Source organism: Bufo gargarizans, chromosome 8 (genome assembly GCF_014858855.1).
Source record: "Bufo gargarizans isolate SCDJY-AF-19 chromosome 8, ASM1485885v1, whole genome shotgun sequence".
Classification (NCBI taxonomy): domain Eukaryota; kingdom Metazoa; phylum Chordata; class Amphibia; order Anura; family Bufonidae; genus Bufo; species Bufo gargarizans.
This window is the reverse complement of record NC_058087.1, coordinates 110,245,653-110,265,489: the sequence shown is the minus strand read 5'-3', so window position 1 is coordinate 110,265,489 and position 19,837 is coordinate 110,245,653. Positions and strand designations below refer to the sequence as shown.

At 45.6% G+C, this 19,837-nt stretch overlaps 1 protein-coding gene across 2 annotated transcripts in view; it reads left to right on the top strand.

Annotated features, from left to right (window-relative positions):
* The window catches only part of STAT1 (signal transducer and activator of transcription 1), a 1,065,817-nt gene that overhangs the window by 989,082 nt on the left and 56,898 nt on the right, over positions 1-19,837 (top strand). For both annotated transcript variants that reach the window (XM_044304320.1, XM_044304319.1), the window contains one exon: positions 19,529-19,628. In XM_044304320.1, coding sequence (XP_044160255.1) covers positions 19,529-19,628 — 100 coding nt within the window. The remainder of the gene's footprint in view (positions 1-19,528; positions 19,629-19,837) is intronic.

Sequence of the window (19,837 nt, the reverse complement as noted above, 5' to 3'; positions counted from 1 at the left end):
TATATATATATATATATATATATATACTAGACATTAAAGGGACTCTGTCACCAGTTTCTAACCCCCCCTTTTATAACTATGGTTCTCTCCATGGTCCCCTTCTCATTACAAAGCTGTTGTTATAAGTTAAATCCGCCGTGTAGTTTTCATAAAAATCGCTTTTATCTAACCTGTCAATCTTCAGGATAAGGTGCCCGGGGCGTTTCTGATGGTCTGAATCTGCCGCTCTTCGCCGCTGCCGTTGGTGCCCAGCTCCTCCCATGATCCTTTCAGCGCCACCTCGATGTAATGCAATCCGCCTCCGGCTCTCCTCAGTGCCCCCTCCTCCTTTGCAAAGATCTCGCGCGTGCGCACAGGCCTGTGCCTGATGCGCCCATGCGGACGTTTAGATTCTGCCTCGTGGAGCGAAGTGCGCACGCGCGAACATGCGCGAACGCGCGCGAATATGCGCGAACGCGCACTTCGCTCCACGAGGCAGAATCTAAACGTCCGCACGGGCGCATCAGGCACAGGCCTGTGCGCACGCGCGAGATCTTTGCAAAGGAGGAGGGGGCACTGAGGAGAGCCGGAGGCGGATTGCATTACATCGAGGTGGCGCTGAAAGGATCATGGGAGGAGCTGGGCACCAACGGCGGCGGCGAAGAGCGGCAGATTCAGACCATCAGAAACGCCCTGGGCACCTTATCCTGAAGATTGACAGGTTAGATAAAAGCGATTTTTATGAAAACTACACGGCGGATTTAACTTATAACAACAGCTTTGTAATGAGAAGGGGACCATGGAGAGAACCATAGTTATAAAAGGGGGGGTTAGAAACTGGTGACAGAGTCCCTTTAAGCCCGTTACAATAACGGGCGCTAGAACAGTAGTGCTGACACTGTTATGGGGGGTTTCATGTGGATGACACTGTTATGGGGGTACCTGTGGATGACACTGTTATGGGGGGTACCTGTGGATGACACTGTTATGGGGGTACCTGTGGATGACACTGTTATGGGGGGGTACCTGTGGCTGACACTGTTATGGGGGGGTACCTGTGGCTGACACTGTTATGGGGGGTACCTGTGGATGACACTGTTATGGGGGGTACCTGTGGATGACACTGTTATGGGGGGCACCTGTGGATGACACTGTTATGGGGGGCACCTGTGGATGACACTGTTATGGGGGTACCTGTGGATGACACTGTTATAGGGGGCACCTGTGGATGACACTGTTATAGGGGGGTACCTGTGGATGACACTGTTATGGGGGGTACCTGTGGATGACACTGTTATGGGGGGTACCTGTGGATGACACTGTTATGGGGGGTACCTGTGGATGACACTGTTATGGGAGGGTACCTGTGGATGACACTGGACACTGTTATGGGGGGGTACCTGTGGATGACACTTTTATGGGGGTACCTGGGGCTGGTACCTGTGGCTGACACCGTTATGGGGCTGATACCTGTGGCTGACACCGTTATGGGGCTGGTACCTGTGGCTGACACTGGTATGGAGCTGGTACCTGTGGCTGACATGGTTATGGGGCTGGTCTGTGGCTGACACTGTTATGGGGATGGTCTGCGGCTGACACTGTTATGGGGGTACCTGTGGCTGACACTGTTATGGGGCTGGTCTGTGGCTGACACTGTTATGTGGCTGGTACCTGTGGCTGACACTGTTATGTGGCTGGTACCTGTGGCTGACACTGTTATGGGGCTGGTATCTGTGGCTGACACTGTTATAGGGCTGGTCTGTGGCTGACACTGTTATGGGGGTACCTGTGGATGACACTGTTATGTGGCTGGTACCTGTGGCTGACACTGTTATGGGGCTGGTACCTGTGGCTGACACTGTTATAGGGCTGGTCTGTGGCTGACACTGTTATGGGGGTACCTGTGGATGACACTGTTATGTGGAGGTACCTGTGGCTGACACTGTTATGTGGAGGTACCTGTGGCTGACACTGTTATGGGGGGTACCTGTGGCTGACACTGTTATGGGGGGGGGTACCTGTGACTGACACTGTTATGGGGGGGGTACCTGTGGCTGACACTGTTATGGGGTTGTACCTGTGGCTGATACTGTTATGGGGCTGGTCTGTGGCTGACACTGTTATGGGGCTGGTCTGTTGCTGACACTGTTATGGGGCTGGTCTGTGGCTGACACTGTTATGGGGCTGGTCTGTGGCTGACACTGTTATGGGGCTGGTCTGTGGCTGACACTGTTATGGGGGGTACCTGTGGCTGACACTGTTATGGGGGAGGGTACCTGTGGATGACACTGTTATGGGGCTGGTACCTGTGGCTGACACTGTTATGGGGCTGGTACCTGTGTCTGACACTGATATGGGGATGGTCCGTGCCTGAAACTGCTATCGGGGGGGTACCTGTGGAGGACACTGTTATGGGGGGTACCTGTGGATGACACTGTTATGGGGGTACCTGTGGCTGACACTGTTATGGGGGGGTACCTGTGGCTGACACTGTTATGGGGCTGGTACCTGTGGCTGACACTGTTATGGGGCTGGTACCTGTGGCTGACACTGTTATGGGGCTGGTCTGTGGCTGACACTGTTATGGGGCTGGTCTGTGGCTGACACTGTTATATGGCTGGTCTGTGGCTGACACTGTTATATGGCTGGTCTGTGGCTGACACTGTTATGGGGCTGGTACCTGTGGCTGACACTGTTATGGGGCTGGTACCTGTGGCTGACACTGTTATGGTGCTGGTACCTGTGGCTGACACTGTTATGGGGCTGGTACCTGTGGCTGACACTGTTATGGGGCTGGTACCTGTGGCTGACACTGTTATGGGGCTGGTCTGTGGCTGACACATAGCATCTTATGCTATGTGTCATCCACAGATTCCCCCATAACAGTGTTGCTGTTTAGTGTGAATGTAATGGCAGTGGGGCCCGGTGCAGTCACTGTATTGCACCGGCCCCGCTCAGAGTAGTAATACTTTAAATAACTGTAATAATAATATCGATCTTCACTTACTACATGGTGAGGCAGGAGGCCGGGCGGGCAGCCAGGCACTGGCAGCGTAACTCTCTACGTCATGCGCCTGCGCTGCCTGCTTCATTCATGCAGTGGGAGGAGCAGGGGCGTCACTTAGTGAGTTACTACCAGTGCCTGGCCGCCCGCCCGGCCTCCTGCCTCACCATATAGTAAGTGAGCGGGGCCGGTGCAATACAGTGACTGCCCCCCCACTGCCATTACAATAGGATGCTGCACATGTAGTGTCCGTGGAGTGTCGTCTTTCCGCGTATGGGGAAGCGGGCGCATGCGCAGTGCGGCATAATGAGTAAGATAGCCGGCTCTCAGTGTGGACGGCTCCCTGGGATCTGTGACGGCTGCGCTGTCCCGTGTGCTCCGGGCAGAGTAACTCTGAAAGCCGCTGTGCCCGGCTCCCGGTGTCCTCCTCCCTGAGCGCTGCTGTCCCACCGATGTGCCCCCGAACCCAGCTCTGCGACCTGGATTGGCGTGTGTCCGTCCGCTGCGCATGCACACTTCTATAATCAGCACGCACAGACACTACGTACACAGGGTTTTTATTAGTATAGATATATACAGTGGTGTAACTACAGGGGAAGCGGCTGCTTCGGGGCCTGGGCTTAAAAGGGGCCCGTCCGCACGGGAGCAGTGCCTCAGTGTCAGACAACATGAGGATTATCACAGTTCCTGACCGCTGACAGACCCCCCCCCCCCCCCCCCCCCGCGCTGATATTCCTTTCTGCCTGTCTCTGCCAGCATAGCATGCGGCGCCATCCACTAGTCCACTATGCTAATTAAGCTTGCCTACTAAGTTCTTGTCCTGACTGGAGTGTGTGGCAGGAGAGAGAGGAAGCGTGGAAGGCAAGAGGAGCAGCACGGCAGCGAGCGCACATCACCTACCCCTTGGTTTTTAAGGGGGCCTATGCCCCCTGGCCCTTTCAGTACAGCCCCTGGCCTTTATCTGCACCCCCCTGGCCCTTGTCTGTCCTCCCCCGGCCCTTTTATGTGCCCCACCTGGCCCTTGTTTGTTCCCCTGGCCCTTGTCTGAAACCTCCTGGATTTTGCCTGCACTCCCCGGCTCCTGTCTGCGTTTCCTGGGCCTAGCCCCTGTCTGCCATCTTGACTAGCCAAAGGAGTGGGGTTTGCATGGGAGGATGGAGTTGCGAAATGCAGCGTGGGTTGGGGGGGGGGGCGTACAAAAATTTGCTGTCGGGCCTAGTCACTTCTTGCTACGCCCCTGTACATGCATACATATATAGAAGTGAAAAATAGCCAGCAGCACTCCAAATCAATTCAAATGTTGAAGATTTATTGGACCCAAAATCAGGCGACGTTTCAACAGCTTGTTGCTGTCTTTATCAAGCACAGTGCACATGTGTTACAGACACACTTTAAATAAGAGCATCAATCAAAAATAGATTAACATCAATTGAACATAATACAGTGAATGTACAGTGAACGTGAACATGACGATGAGTTCACTGTACTAAAATGGCCCCCACAGTCAACAAATCTTAACCCAATAGAGCATCTTTGGGATGTGGTGGAACGGGAGCTTCATGCCCTGGATGTGCATCCCTCAAATCTCCATCAACTGCAAGATGCTATCCTATCAATATGGGCCAACATTTCTAAAGAATGCTTATCAGCACCTTGTTGAATCATTGCCACGTAGAATTAAGGCAGTTCTGAAGGCAAAAGGGGGTCCAACACCATATTAGTATGGTGTTCCTAAAATTCTTTAGGTGAGTGTATATATATTTTTTCTTTCATTATTGCCAGTGCCGCCATTTTTCTTGGAGATATATACAGTGGGATGCGAAAGTTTGGGCAACCTTGTTAATCGTCATGATTTTCCTGTATAAATCGTTGGTTGTTACGATAAAAAATGACAGTTAAATATATCATATAGGAGACACACACAGTGATATTTGAGAAGTGAAATGACGTTTATTGGATTTGCAGAAAGTGTGCTATAATTGTTTAAACAAATTTGGGCAGGTGCATAAATTTGGGCACTGTTATCATTTTATTGATTCCAAAACCTTTAGAACTAATTATTGGAACTCAAATTGGCTTGGTAAGCTCAGTGACCCCTGATCTACATACATAGGTGAATCGAATTATGAGAAAGAGTATTTAAGGGGGTCAATTGTAAGTTTCCCTCCTCTTTTAATGTTCTCTGAAGAGTAGCAACATGGGGGTCTCAAAACAACTCTCAAATGACCTGAAAACAAAGATTGTTCACCATGATGGTTTGGGGGAAGGATACAGAAAGCTGTCTCAGAGATTTCAGCTGTCTGTTTCCACAGTTAGGAACATATTGAGGAAATGGAAGACCACAGGCTCAGTTCAAGTTAAGGTTTAAAGTGGCAGACCAAGAAAAATCTCGGATAGACAGAAGCGACGAATGGTGAGAAGAGTCAGTGTCAACCCACAGACCAGCACCAAAGACCTACAACATCATCTTGCTGCAGATGGAGTCACTGTGCATCGTTTAACCATTCGGCGCACTTTACACAAGGAGATGCTGTATGCGAGACTGATGCAGAGGAAGCCTTTTCTCCGCCCACAGCACAAATAAGTGCCGCTTGAGGTGGGCTAAAGCACATTTAGACAAGCCAGCTTCATTTTGGAATAAGGTGCTGTGGACTGATAAAACTAAAATTGAGTTATTTGGCCATAACAAGGGGCGTAATGCACGGAGGAAAAAGAACACAGCATTCCAAGAAAAACCTGCTACCTACAGTAAAATGTGGTGGTTTCATCATTCTGTGGGGCTGTGTGGCCAGTGCAGGGACTGGGAATCTTGTCAAAGTTGAGGGACGCATGGATTCCACTCAGTATCAGCAGATTCTGGAGACCAATGTCCAGGAATCAGTGACAAAGCTGAAGCTGCGCCGGGGCTGGATCTTTCAACAAGACCCTAAACACTGCTCAAAATCCACTAAAGCATTTATGCAGAGGAACGAGTACAACGTTCTGGAATGGCCATCTCAGTCCCCAGACCTGAATATAATTGAAAATCTGTGGTTTGTCTTAAAGAGAGCTGTCCATGCTTGGAAGCCATCAAACCTGAATGAACTAAAGATGTTTTGTAAAGAGGAATGGTCCAAAATACCTTCAACCAGAATACAGACTCTCATTGGAACCTACAGGAAACGTTTAGAGGCTGTAATTTCTGCAAAAGGAGGATCTACAAAATATTGATTTCATTTCTTTTTTGTGGTGCCCAAATTTATGCACCTGCCTAATTTTAGTTTTAATTATAGCACACTTTCTGTAAATCCAATAAACTTCATTTCACTTCTCAAATATCACTGTTGGTGTCTCCTATATGATATAGTTAACTGACATTTTTTTATCGTAACAACAAATGATTTATACAGAAAAATCATGACGATTAAGGCTACTTTCACACTAGCGTTCGGGTGTCCGCTTGTGAGCTCCGTTTGAAGGGTCTCACAAGCGGCCCCGAACGCATCCGTCCAGCCCTAATGCATTCTGAGTGGACGCGGATCCGCTCAGAATGCATCAGTCTGGCAGCGTTCAGCCTCCGCTCCGCTCAGCAGGCGGACACCTGAACGCTGCTTGCAGCGTTCGGGTGTCCGCCTGGCCGTGCGGAGGCAAGCGTATCCGTCCAGACTTACAATGTAAGTCAATGGGGACGGATCCGTTTGAATATGACACACTATGGCTCAATTTTCAAACGGATCCGTCCCCCATTGACTTTCAATGTAAAGTCTGGACGGATCCGTCTGAGGCTACTTTCACACTTAGAAATTTTTTAACAATATAATGCAGACAGATCCATTCTGAACGGAGCCACCGTCTGCATTATATGAGCGGATCCGTCTCAGACGCTTTGAACGCAAGTGTGAAAGTAGCCTAACAAGGTTGCCCAAACTTTTGCATCCCACTGTATATATATATATATATATATATATACACTGCCTGGATTTAACTAAGCAAATAGTTACAAGCCTCCTATTGGATAATTACTGTATGGGCGATTATCTTTCAGCTGGCAATAAGTTATTTAACTGGTGCAATGAGTTGCTTCTCGGCCACCTAAAATTGGGTTAAGAACTGTCCAACGCATTAGTAAAAACTGGAAGGATAGTGGGGGAAGAAATGTGGCAGGAAAAAAATCCTGTATGATCGTGATCGGCGATCACTTAAACGTTTGGTGAAATCAAATCGAAGAAAAACAACAGTAGAACTCAGGGCTATGTTTAATAGTGAAAGTAAGAGCATTTCCACACACACAATGCTAAGGGAACTTAAGGGATTGGTACTGAACAGCTGTGTAGCCGTAAGAAAACCACTAATCAGTGAGGCAAACCAGAAAAATAGGCTTCAATTTGCTAGGGAGCATAAAGATTGGACTCTGGAGCAATGGAAAAAGGTCATGTGGTCTGATGAGTCCAGATTTACCCTGTTCCAGAGTAATGGGTGCATCATGGTAAGAAGAGAGGCAGATGAAGCGATGCACCCATCATGCCTAGTGCCTACTGTACCAGCCTGCGGGGGCAGTGCTATGATCTGGGGTTGCTCCAGTATGTGCTCCAAGAATGAGGTCAGCTGACTACCTGAACATAGTGACTTGATTAGGTTATTCCATCAATTAATTTTTTCTTTCCTGATGGCACGGGCATATTCCAAGATGACAAAGCCAGGATTCATCGGGCTCAAATTGTGGTTCAGGGAGCATGAGACATCATTTTCACACATGGATTGGCCACCACAGAGTCCAGACCATTACTACATTGAGAATCCTTGGGATGTGCTGGAGAAGGCTTTGCCGAACAGTCAAACTCTACCATCATCAATGCAAGATCTTGTTGAAAATTAATGCAACACTGGATGGAAATAAATCTTGACATTGCAGAAGCTTACCGAAACAATGCCACAGCGAATGCGTGCCGTAATCAAAGCTAAAGGCGGTCCAACAAAATTTTAGAGTGTGTCACATTATTTTTTTGGGGGGGACAGGCAGTGTATATTTATACTGATGAGCAAAAGGGTAACAATGTTTTGAACTTTTGACTCTCAGGCTCCATATCTCACCATCCACTATAGCTTTGAATGTGAGACTACCATCATTTTATAGACAATCATCTTGGCTATCTCATACATGATTTGGACTTGCAACTATTTAGCATATGATTAGTTATGCAGATTCTTGTCATGTAACTGCATTGTTACTGTTTTGCTCCTAAAATTCTAAATTTTAATTTGTATTATTTTGTAAACCCACCTTTGGCTTTCAACACTACTTGAATCCTTCTGGGCATGCTCTTGATCAGATTCAAGCATGTCTTTGTCCAGGTCTCCTCTACACATTCCCAATGTTGGTGCATACTGGTCCACTCACTTGGGTACGAATACAGCTTTTTTTTCAACTGTACCCATGAGTGTGGAAACAAGTTTTGGTCGAGACATTGCAGCCAGCAATAATGCCGATCACAGGCATTGAACCCTTTAGATGCCGTGGTCAAATGTAAAAAATTGGCTTCCCCATGCAGCGTTCTTGAAGACGCCCAGCTTAATAGAGCTGCAGTTCCTATGTTGGCCTGCAGGCTAATTAGTAAACTTAATGGTTACTCAACTGAAACTGTATGCAGAACAATTTCTGTTCAGTCATCCCATTTTTTATTATGGAAGAGCCCAGATGTGGCAACCCACCACTGACACAGAAATGTTAACATTTTGGGGACTCCTTCTTATTATGGGGCTTATTAGGAAACCTACTGGTTGACCATCTTATTATATGATATGCCAATGTGCAGGGCTGTGAAGGTCAGAACGCACTTTGAAGCGATGCTAAAATTTCTCCATTACAATGATAACAGCCAGCGCCCTTACCCTGATGACCAGAACCAGGAGAGATGTAAGAGTAGGCCACTGTTTTCTAATTTTAATGAGAAATTTTAAAAGCAAACTCCCCACCCCTGAAAAGAATAATACCATTAACAAATCACTTGTTTTATTTGCCCAGTAATAGCGCTAGAGAAGGATCAAAATGTATAAGCTCTGTGAAGGTAAAAGTGGGTACACTCGCAGATTCCAAATTTATGAGGGAAAAGACTCCCAAATCTATTCCCCAGAATGTGTCCTCATCCTCAATACGAGCAGCAAGTTTGTTTGGGATCTTTTATACGTCTTGCTAGGCAAAGGTTATCACCTTTATATTGATCATTTTTATTCTGGTGTTCCCAGCGAAATGTAGTGCAGATTTAATCTCCGGAGAGGTCAGCAGACACCGATGCTATGATGATGTTAGCCATTAAGATGGGTTCAGGAGGCGTGTCAGGAGGTTGGAAGGCACAGAAACTTTGTGTCACGGATGGTGTAACAGAAAACAAGAAGTTACAAATAAGGATCCGCCTGGCTTGATCCGAAACTAAGGAACAAAAGGGTGACCCCTATTTAAGCCGTGAAGCTCTCCCTGACTGCTCAGCCCATGCAAAGATCTCTATGATAGAAAATTGCATGCCCTCGTGCCTCGACTGTATGACACCTGAACACCCTATAATAGTGAGGGGACACGACCACCGGCTCCCTACACTAAATACGGAGGGAGTTAGGGTCACCTAGGATCAAGCAAACAGGAAAACACAAATCAATGAACAGACTTATCTGTAGAAGCATCAGTTGTAGCACCCAGCATCTACACACTCCAGGAAGTTGTATAAACCGCAAAGTGATGCAGTATGGGAGGGGATTTAAAGGGATGCAATCAGTGCAACTAGATGACAGCTGAGAGAGGGAAACGAGATGACAAAATGAAAGCAAAACAAAAGAACCTCAAGCAGGAGGTTCTGAAGAACGTCTGTCAGAGCTTCTCAGATGTCTGGCGGTGACACTTTGAGATAAGGTCCTGGTCTGAAAGTGATAGAGAAGTTAAACCGCGTAAAGAACAAAGTCCACCTGACTTGCCTAGGATTGAGACGTTTAGGAGACTCAAGGAACAATAGATTTTTTTTATCAGTGAGAACCGTGACACAATGTTTGGCTCTCCCTCTCCACTCCTCTAATTCCCACTTAATGGCCAGTAATTCACGATTCCCAATGTCATAATTCCTCTCCGAATAAGAACATTTATGGGGGAAAAAAGCACAGGGTCTTAGATTGGTGAGCTTAGGCGATCCCTGAGAAAGAACTGCCCCCACTCCATCCTCAGAAGCATAAACTTCAACCACAAAAGGTCTCTCCTGATCTGGCACTTCTTAAGGGTTTCAAAGGCATCGATGGCCAATTAACAAGATCTGCCCCCTTCTTGGTTAGGTCGGTTAGCGGCTTGGCAATAACAGAATTTTTTTAAATATATTTTCTATAATAGTTAGAGAACCCCAGAAAACGCTTTAATGCCTTTAGGGAATATGGCCTCACCCACTCAAAGATAGCCCGCACCTTCTCCGGATCCATCTTAATGAGTGAGGGGTGTGGGGAATTACTCTGGTAAACAGGTCTGTGGGTACAGTATAGAGGGAAACGGAATCCAGGTAATAAAGAATAAAGAGCATTTATTTCTCAGTTGCTCAAACAGATAAAACAGAACAGTCACTTGGTGTTAGTTCACACAGAAAATAACAGCAAGCTTCACCTGGCTCCTTTATTGGAATGAGTCCTGTCCTGGCCGATCGCACAGCCACATAAAGATTTCCACCAGGATGCTGGGTGCTTTGTACTCCTGTGTCAGGGTCCAGGCCTTAGCTCCACACACTGCAAACAATCTCCCAGACTCACAGTGACTTCCTTCCTTCTCCTCCCAGCTGGGGTTGCTGCCTGGGAATTTAAATCCCAGCTCCAAAACCTGGTCCTGGAACATGGGGAGTAGACACTCGCCCAACTCTTCACCTACTCCCAATAAGAGCCAGCCCGGATTTGGCTTTGCAGCCACACTAAGTATTAAAGGTGTCAACAGCTTCTGCTGTTAACACATAAAATCTGTCTCTTACCTCACCGAGGCCAGGAACCTCGGTGACACGTATCTGCCATCCATTACGATACCCTGCACCTTACTACAGGGCTAAGAACATAACCCAGTTACAAATCTCTTGTACCCCAAACACACATTTTTCTAACTTGGCAGATAGCTTATTTTCTCTGAGAACTTCAAGCACAAGTTTAACCCTTTCATGACCAAGGGTCATTGATGCCTTAGTGTCCAGGTCAAAATGTACAAATCTGACATGCATCACTTTATGTGGTAATAGCTTTGGAACACTTTTACTTATCCAAGCCATTCTGAGATTATTTTCTCGTGACACATTATACTTCATGATAGTCATATATTTGAGTCAATATATTTCACCTTTATTTATAAAAAAAAATCAAAAATTTACCCAATATTTAGAAAAATTCACAATTTTCCAAATTTCAATTTCTCTGTTTCTAAAACAGAGAGTGATACCTAATAAAATATTTATTACTTAACATTCCCCATATGTCTACTTTATGTTGGCATCATTTTGGAAATGTCATTTTATTTTTTTAGGACGTTAGAAGGCTTAGAAGTTTAGAAGCAATTCTTAAAATTTTTAAGAAAATTGCCAAAACCCACTTTTTAAAGGACCAGTTCAGGTCTGAAGTCACTTTGTGGGGCCTACATAGTGGATACCCCCATAAATGACCCCATTGTAGAAACTACACCCCTCAAGTTACTCAAAACGGATTTTTACAAACTTTAACCCACAAGAATTAAAGGAAAATGGAGATGAAATTTCTAAATTTCACTTTTTTGGCAGATTTTCCATTTTATAAAAAAAAATTCTTTAATACATTGAGGTTTAATAGCCAAACAAAACGCCATATTTATTACCCTGATTCCGCGGTTTACAGAAACACCCCATATGTGGTCGTAAACTGCTGTACGGACACACGGCAGGGCACAGAAGGAAAGGAATGCCATACGGTTTTTGGAAGGCAGATTTTGCTGGATTGGTTTTCTGAACGCCATATGTTTTTTATTTTTCTGCCGATCGTCTTGTGCAGGAGCTTGTTTTTTGGAGAAAGTGTTGAGGTTTTTATTGGTGCCATTTTTGGGTACATAGAATTTTTTGATCATTCATCATTACACTTTATGGGGCAAGGTGACCAAAAAATTGGCTGTTTTGGAACAGTTTTCATTTATTTATTTTTACAGCGTTCATCTGAGGAGTTAGGTCATGTGATAGTTTTATAGAGCAGATTGTTACGGACGTGGCAATACCTAATATGTATACTTTTTCTTATTTAAGTTTTTCACAATAATAGCATTTCTGAAACCAAAAAAATTATGATTTAGTGTCTCCATAGTCTGAGAGCCATAGCTTTTTAATTTTTTGGGCGACTGTCTTATAGGGTATAATTTTTTGCGGGATGAGCTTTTTTGGCACTGTTTTTTGATTTTTTTTATGGTGTTTATCGGACGCGTCTATCATGTCATATATTTATAGAGACGGTCATTACGTACGCGGTGACACCTAATATGTGTATTTTTTATTTTTTTTTATAGGAAAAGGCAATTTCTATTTTTTTATTTATTTTTATAGGAAAAGGCAATTTCTATTTTTTTATTTATTTAGTTATTTTTTATTTTTATTATTTTTACTTTCTTTTTTTATCAAGTCCCTCTTGGATCATGAAGATCCAGTGGGGCTGATGGTTGTACTATACTTTGCAATGCTCTTGCATTGCAGAGTATAATACTATTAGATGCCCTGTAGGTGGCAACAGCTGCCATCACAGCTCCCTCCCTCTATTAACCCCATGGATGCTGCAACCGCAGCATCTATTGGGTTACAGCAGAGTGTCAGCATAGAGCTGACACTCGCTGCTGATGGCGGCGGCTCAGGAATGGAGCTGCCGCCATCACACACAGCAGAGGGACCGGGGGCAGCGCTGGAAGGGGGGTACGGCCGCCAACATTGAGGGAGGCTGGGCACGAGGGGAGGGGGCATACCACATCAGGGGCAGACTACATGAATATGGATGGGGCGGGGGAACTGCATCAGGGGCAGGCGCAGACAGGGGGGTGTTGGAGGCGCAAGATCGGGGGGCACAGAGACACTACCTGATTTCAGGCTCTGATCTGCAGAGCGCAGATCAGAGCCTGAAACTGGCATTTTTTTTCACTGCCGCGATCCGATTAGTTAGTCTGCACAGACTAACCAATCGGATCGATTGCCGGCAAGGGGCCACTCTGATTGGTCCCTTGCCGGCATTACTGCACTGTATGCTATCCGTGACAGCAGCAGTGCAGGAGCAGAATCTTTAATCCAAGCGCTTTGCAATCCAAGCGCTTTTCAGCGCTTGGATTAAAGAGCTGGTTTGACGTTTATAGACGTGATAGCTGCACGGGGCATGTGCAAATATCACGTATATAAACGTATTGCAGTCGTGAAGGGGTTAAGATGGGACATATGGGACTCCCAATCCACAGAGAAAATAAGGATGTCATCCAGATAAATAATCATAAACCTGACGATAAATTCCCTGAAGATGTAATTCATAAAATTCTGAAAAACTGCTGGGGCATTAATGAGTCCGAATGGCATTACCAGGTACTCAAAATGTCCCTCCGGAGTATTGAAGGCAGTTTTCCACTAGTCTCCCTCCTTGATACGAATCAGGTTATATTCCCCTCTTAAATCAAGTTTAGAAAACCACGATGCTCCAAGAACCTGATTGAACAAGTCAGGAATCAAAGGGAGGGAATATTGAGTTTTAATGTTGATCTTGTTCAACTGTCTGTAATCAATACAGGGTCTGAGGCCACAGTCTTTCTTTTTAACAAAAAAGAAACCAGCCCCCATAGGAGAAGTAGATGGCCTGATATGCCCCTTACTTAGGCTCTCTTTAATATAATCTTTCATGGCACCACGTTCCGGCCCAGACAAGTTAAAAATATGACCCTTGGGAAACCTGGATCCCGGCACCAACTCAATAGCACAATGGTAAGACCAATGGGGTGGAAGCTCCTCGACCTCGGAGGTAGAAAAAACATTGCGGAAGTCTTCAATATATGAAGGAATGGCCATAGGGCTAGAAGTAACCCCACTACCACTATGGATACACAAGAGGAACAGTTGGGACCCCACCTTTCTAATTCCCCCATAGCCCAGTTGTCACGGCCTTTGGTTTGCGCTGTGACACTGTTGCCACACCTGCAGTTGCCCACAGAAATGTGTTGCTTTGAGAGCATGTGGTGGCAGTGTCTTTGGCCTTCTGGGGGAGTGCCATGATATGGTTATCACGCATGCTGTTGCCGGTGGTAACGTGTGGTTTGGTATGCTTGTGTGTGCACTTCCCCTTTAAGTGGCTTCCTTCCTCTGTCTGGTGTTGGAAGGGTTAACTCCCTTCCTAGTGTTTTGTGAACACTGGGTTTGTGGGTGTGGCTGCTTGGGGCTATTTAGCCTCTGCTGGATGCCTGAAGCTGAGTTTTTCTCCACCCTTGGTGTATGCTGGTGGTTCACTGTTCCTGGCTTTTACCATCTGTCCAGTGAGGGCCACCCTTGTGGTCATTGATGTTATTATGGTGTCTCTTTCCCTTCCTATCTTTTGGGTTGCGTGGGTTATGTTCAGGGTGTGGACAGCAGCACTTGTGCACTGGTTCCAGTCAGTGTGTCTGTGGCAGGTAAGTGTGCTATGGGTTTCGCTTACCTGCCAACTCCATATGCTGTATGTGTTCCCCTCTCCTTGCAGCCTGGCCTCAAATAGAGACTCCTGTTCCTCTATGACTGGGTCGTCTCTTCCCTGCTCCTTGGTGAGGGATTACCAGGGTCTAGGAATCCAGAGTATGAGCCGTCCTACTATCGGGGTCCGCTCATACGGTGAGGAGTCAGGGAGAGGATTAGGGATGCTGTAGGAGGTGACCTGCTCCCTTATTACTCCTTTTGGCCAGGCTGATACCCTTTTACCCTTTGGAGCCACGGCATTCCTAAGACCACTTCAACGGGCAAATTCTCCAGTATGACTAGGGATTCGGTTATTTCTGGGGTGCAATATCTGACCGCCCCCACCCCCGCAAAGGACTAGAGTCAATGGCTACAAGACTTATAGGAGTGGACAAGGTTAACACCGGTATTCCCACTTGTAGGGTGAACCCTAGATCTAGAAAGCTAGCGGCAGAACTCGAATCAATAGAAGCATTACCTGAACCATTAGGCCCAAAAACAACAGTAATGGGAACCAGCACCATTTTTCTTACCACCACAGAAAGTACCTTGTCTTTGGATCCCTCAGGAATGCATTACCTTTCGGAAGGGAGGGATCTTAGGACATTGACGGACCCAATGATCAGTGCCACCACAGTTAAAACATGTACCTTATTGTCGCCGTTGTAACCTTCTGGTCATACCTAATTGCATAGGTTCTTCAGTTGGAGCTTCCACCCTGGGTCCCACTGGAACAGATTCAGGGTTAGGGACAGTCTGTGAAAGAAATAAATGTTCCTGCTGTCTCTCCCCTAACATCTGTCTAATAGCCAGGGTCATAGCGTCCTCTAAGGACTCGGGACAGGGATAACACACCAGCATATCCTTACGTTTCTCAGAGAGTCCGGACCTGAACTGGCTTTTGAGCGCCGGTTCTTTCCAGCCAGAAGGAACGCACCATTTACGAAACTGAGTGTAGTAATTCTCTACTGGCCTGAAAAAATGCATCAACCGACCTAAGACACTGAGAGTTGGAAGGCAAAGAAAATGCCCACTCTAGAGGGTCCCCCTGTAAGAGGGAAATAACAATTCCCACCCTTTGCTGATCGGACCCGGACGCAGGTGGAAGTATAATTTACAACTCTCCTTGAAGGTCAAAAAACACTTGCGGTCCCCAGAAAATCTATCAGGCAGTTTGACATGGGGTTCTGCCTGAAGTACTGGTAGATCAGAAGTAGGGAGAGATTGAGCGGATTCTTGGAGTTGTAATCTCTCCCTCAAATCCTGCACAATCTGCGCCAGGTTCTGGACATGGTCAGTAAGGCTCTGCAGGGGGTCCATAGGGAGATGAGGCCTGCGATTCTGTCATGAACTAGGGAATGGGGAAGAGGAAGTGCACCCACTAGCTGCCACCCACGCCTCTGTCTCTGCCAACTTACACTACCCGTCCTAAGCGACGAGGCATAACTGGGGGACGGTCCCTAACCTCTATAAGTGCAGAGAGGTAGAGTGGACAGAGACAGAATATAGCCAGGCAGAGGCAGTAGGAGGGAACCCTGCAGATGGATATGAAGTCTCGTAAAGTGTCAGGAGCAATACTGAAATGCCAAAGATAAACACTAAGGTAGGCAAACAGGGATAACAAGGATGGTAACCAACACACCTAGGGACAAAACCGTAACAAGGAATAGCAAGGATGGGTCAGAGTACAAGCCAAGGGTCAAACCTGGAGGTCATGTCAGTACACAAAGGGTCAAAATCCAGAGTAGCAGAAGCACTGAGTAGTAGCAGTTAGGCACAGGACCAAGATCGCAGGCAACCTGTGGCCAGCAGGCTGCCTGTATAAATAGTGAAAGGCTAAGGTCATGTGACGTGGCCAGCGTCACATGACCCTTTCAGACACAGAAGCGGAGCACCGAGTGGCCAGCTCGGTGCTCAGCCTGATACTGTTGCCAGGGGAACGGAGAACGCCGACCGCACAGACAGCAGCAGCGGGGTCGGGTCCGCTCCGCCCCCTGTTACCTGGGAGACGGGGATGCCGCGTGCGTCGTCTCTCAGGGAGAGAGGCAGGACATCGGCGACGCAGCGCAGGAAGATCGCGGGGCCCTGTGAAAGGGTACTTGAAGTTTACTGGAAATAAAAAAAAACTGCTTCTAAAATTCAAAGCCTTCTAACATCCTAAAAAAATGTAATGACATTTGCTAAATAATACCAATATAAAGTATACATATGAGAAATGTTAAGTAATAACTATTGTATGGGCTATCACTATCTATATTAAAAGCAGAGAAATTTCAAAAATTGGAAATATTTCAAAATTTTCTGTAAATCTTGGATTTTTTTTTAAATAAATAAACGTGAAGCACATGGACTCAAATTTACCACTATTATGAAGTACATTGTGTCACAAGAAAACAATCCCAGAATTGGCCTGGTCCTTAAGGGGGTAATTATTAAATACAGCACTATGTTACTATGTTATGTACTATGTTACTAGCACTTTTGCAGTTTGGTGGTATTTTTGGGACCTGTGTTTTGTCATGTTTGTTGTTTTTTGCGGCAAAAAATATCAGATCCGGAAGTTAGCATAACCCCTTCACAACATGTAATGTAATACTACGTCACATGTCGGGTCTTTAAAGATGGTGCCAACTCCAGAGCAGAACAAGTGCCATAGCAACTGGGTATTGCTGTTTCACACAGCAGACACCTTGGATAATGACCGCAATCGCTATAATGCCGAACAAGGACATTTAACCCTTCAGATACTGTGGTCAGATGTGCCCATGGCATCTGGGAGAGCGCAAAAACCCAGAACGTGCGTTTCACCTAGCGAGGAAATATTTTAAAAAATGTAAAAAATATAAGGCCTCTTTCACATTAGCGTGTCCGGATAAGGTCCGGATGCGTAGCGGCAAACCCACAGTTTTGACTGCGATTGCGTTCTGTTGTTGTTTTCATCGCGCGTGCGTGATAAAAAACAGACACTGGTTCCCAGACCCAAACTTCTTCACAGAAGTTCAGGTTTGGGTTCAAGGTTGTGTAGATTGTATTATTTTCCTTTATAACATGGTTATAAGGGAAAATAATAGCATTCTGAATACAGAATGCTAAGTAAAATAGGGCTGGAGGGGTTAAAAAAATAATAATTTAACTCACCTTAATCCACTTGTTCGCACAGCCGGCATCTCTTCCCTCATGTCATCTTCTTTGAGGAATAGGACCTTTGATGACGTCACTGCGTCAAAATAAAGCCCCAAAGTCAAAATAAAAATAAACAATAAAAAAATAAACATCGTGGGCATCACTGCTTGTGTAAACGCCCATACTATTAAAATATAAAAATATTTATCCCATACAGAAAAGGCAAATCGGAAAAAGAAGTCAAAATTGCCGATTTACCAATTTTTGGTCGCTTCTCCTCCCACAAAAAATGTAAATAAAATGTTATCAAAAAGTTGTACACATCCCAAAATTGTATAAGTGAAAATGAAAATAAATGATCCCTCACACAGCTCCATACATTTAACTACAAAAAAAGTTTGAATATGGCTGCAAAAAGATAAAAATAATATTTTTCTATCTTTTTATGTTGTTTTCAGTATAAAAAGATAAACTATACTGTCTCTCCGTAATTACTGTATTTTTCGCCCTATAAGACGCACCGGCCCATAAGACGCACCTAGGTTTTTGAGGAGGAAAATAAGAAAAATTTGTGTGCTTTTGGTGGGTTTTGAACTAATTGTGGTCTGTGGATGGCACTGTTATGGGGGATCTGTGGATGGCGCACTGTTATGGGGGATCTGTGGGTGACGCACATGGGGATCTGTGGGTGACGCACATGGGGGATCTGTGGGTGGCTCTTATTGGGCTCTCTGGATGGCACTGTTATGAGGATCTGTGTATGACAGTTATGGGGGGGATCTGTGGATGACACATATATAGCATATCTTATGCTATGTGTCATCCACAGATCCCCCTCCATAAGTGTCCCTGTAGTGAATGACCCTCAATACACGGGTTGGGGGCCGGCATCTGCTTTTATAATGACAGCGGGGCCTGTGCAGTGACTGTATTCTACTACATGGGCCCCGCTCACTGTATAATCGTATCTCTAATACTAAATTGTTATGCATATAATCGCATAATGAGCGCTGTGTATTACTTACAACTACAAGCGCTCGGTAGGTAGCAGAGAGGAGGGATGAGGACAGGCGCTGGCAGCGTGAGTCATACATCATGTGCCCACGCCGCCTGCTTCATTCATAAAGTGGGCGGCGCATGACGTATGACTCACGCTGCCAGCGTCCGTCCTCCCAGCCTGCCTCCTCCCTCCTCTCTGCTACCTACCGAGCGGCGAGTGCTTGTAGTTGTAAGTAATACACAGCGCTCATTATGCGATTATATGCATAACAATTTACTATTAGAGATACAATTATACAGTGAGCGGGGCCCGTGTAGTAGAATACAGTCACTGCACGGGCCCCGTTGTCATTATAAAAGCAGAATTGAAAACTCGGCAAAATCAGCAGCATTCGCCGTAAAAAGTGTGTCTTATACGGCGAAAAATACAGTATACTGACCTGGACAATGAAAGTAACTGGTAAGTTTTACTGGTAAAAACAAAACCCATAAAACTATTGTGGAATTGCTTCTTTTTTTTTCAGTTTTACCCCATTTCTTTTCAGCTCCCCACTATATCGTATGCAATATTAAATGGTGGAATTAGAAAGTGCAACTTTTCCCACAAAAAAACAAACCATCATAGTGCTATGTGAAAGTAAAAATTAAAAAGTTATGGCCCAAGAAAAGCAGGGAGTGAAAAATGTTAATTCAAAAACAAACAAAAACCTCCAGGGCTGAAAGGGTTAATGTAGCTAATTGTTTACTTTCTTGATTGTAGACATCCTTCCCGACTTCAGACTGCGGAATCACTTTTGCCAATGTCACCAGATGAATATGATGATCTAACCAAACTTGTTGGACCAGCTGAATTTGAAATTGTACGTTATTTGTAAGAAAATGTTGTTTTTTGTCATTTCTTACTTTTTCCATATTGGTAATATTCCGAATTTCTATACGATTCAAAAAATAAGTAAGCTTTTTATTCCTGGTATTGGATTACAGTTTAAGGCCTCATGCACACAACTATATGTAGTTTGCTGCCTCCAAAACACTGATCCCCAGATGATATTGTGTGACATCCATGTTG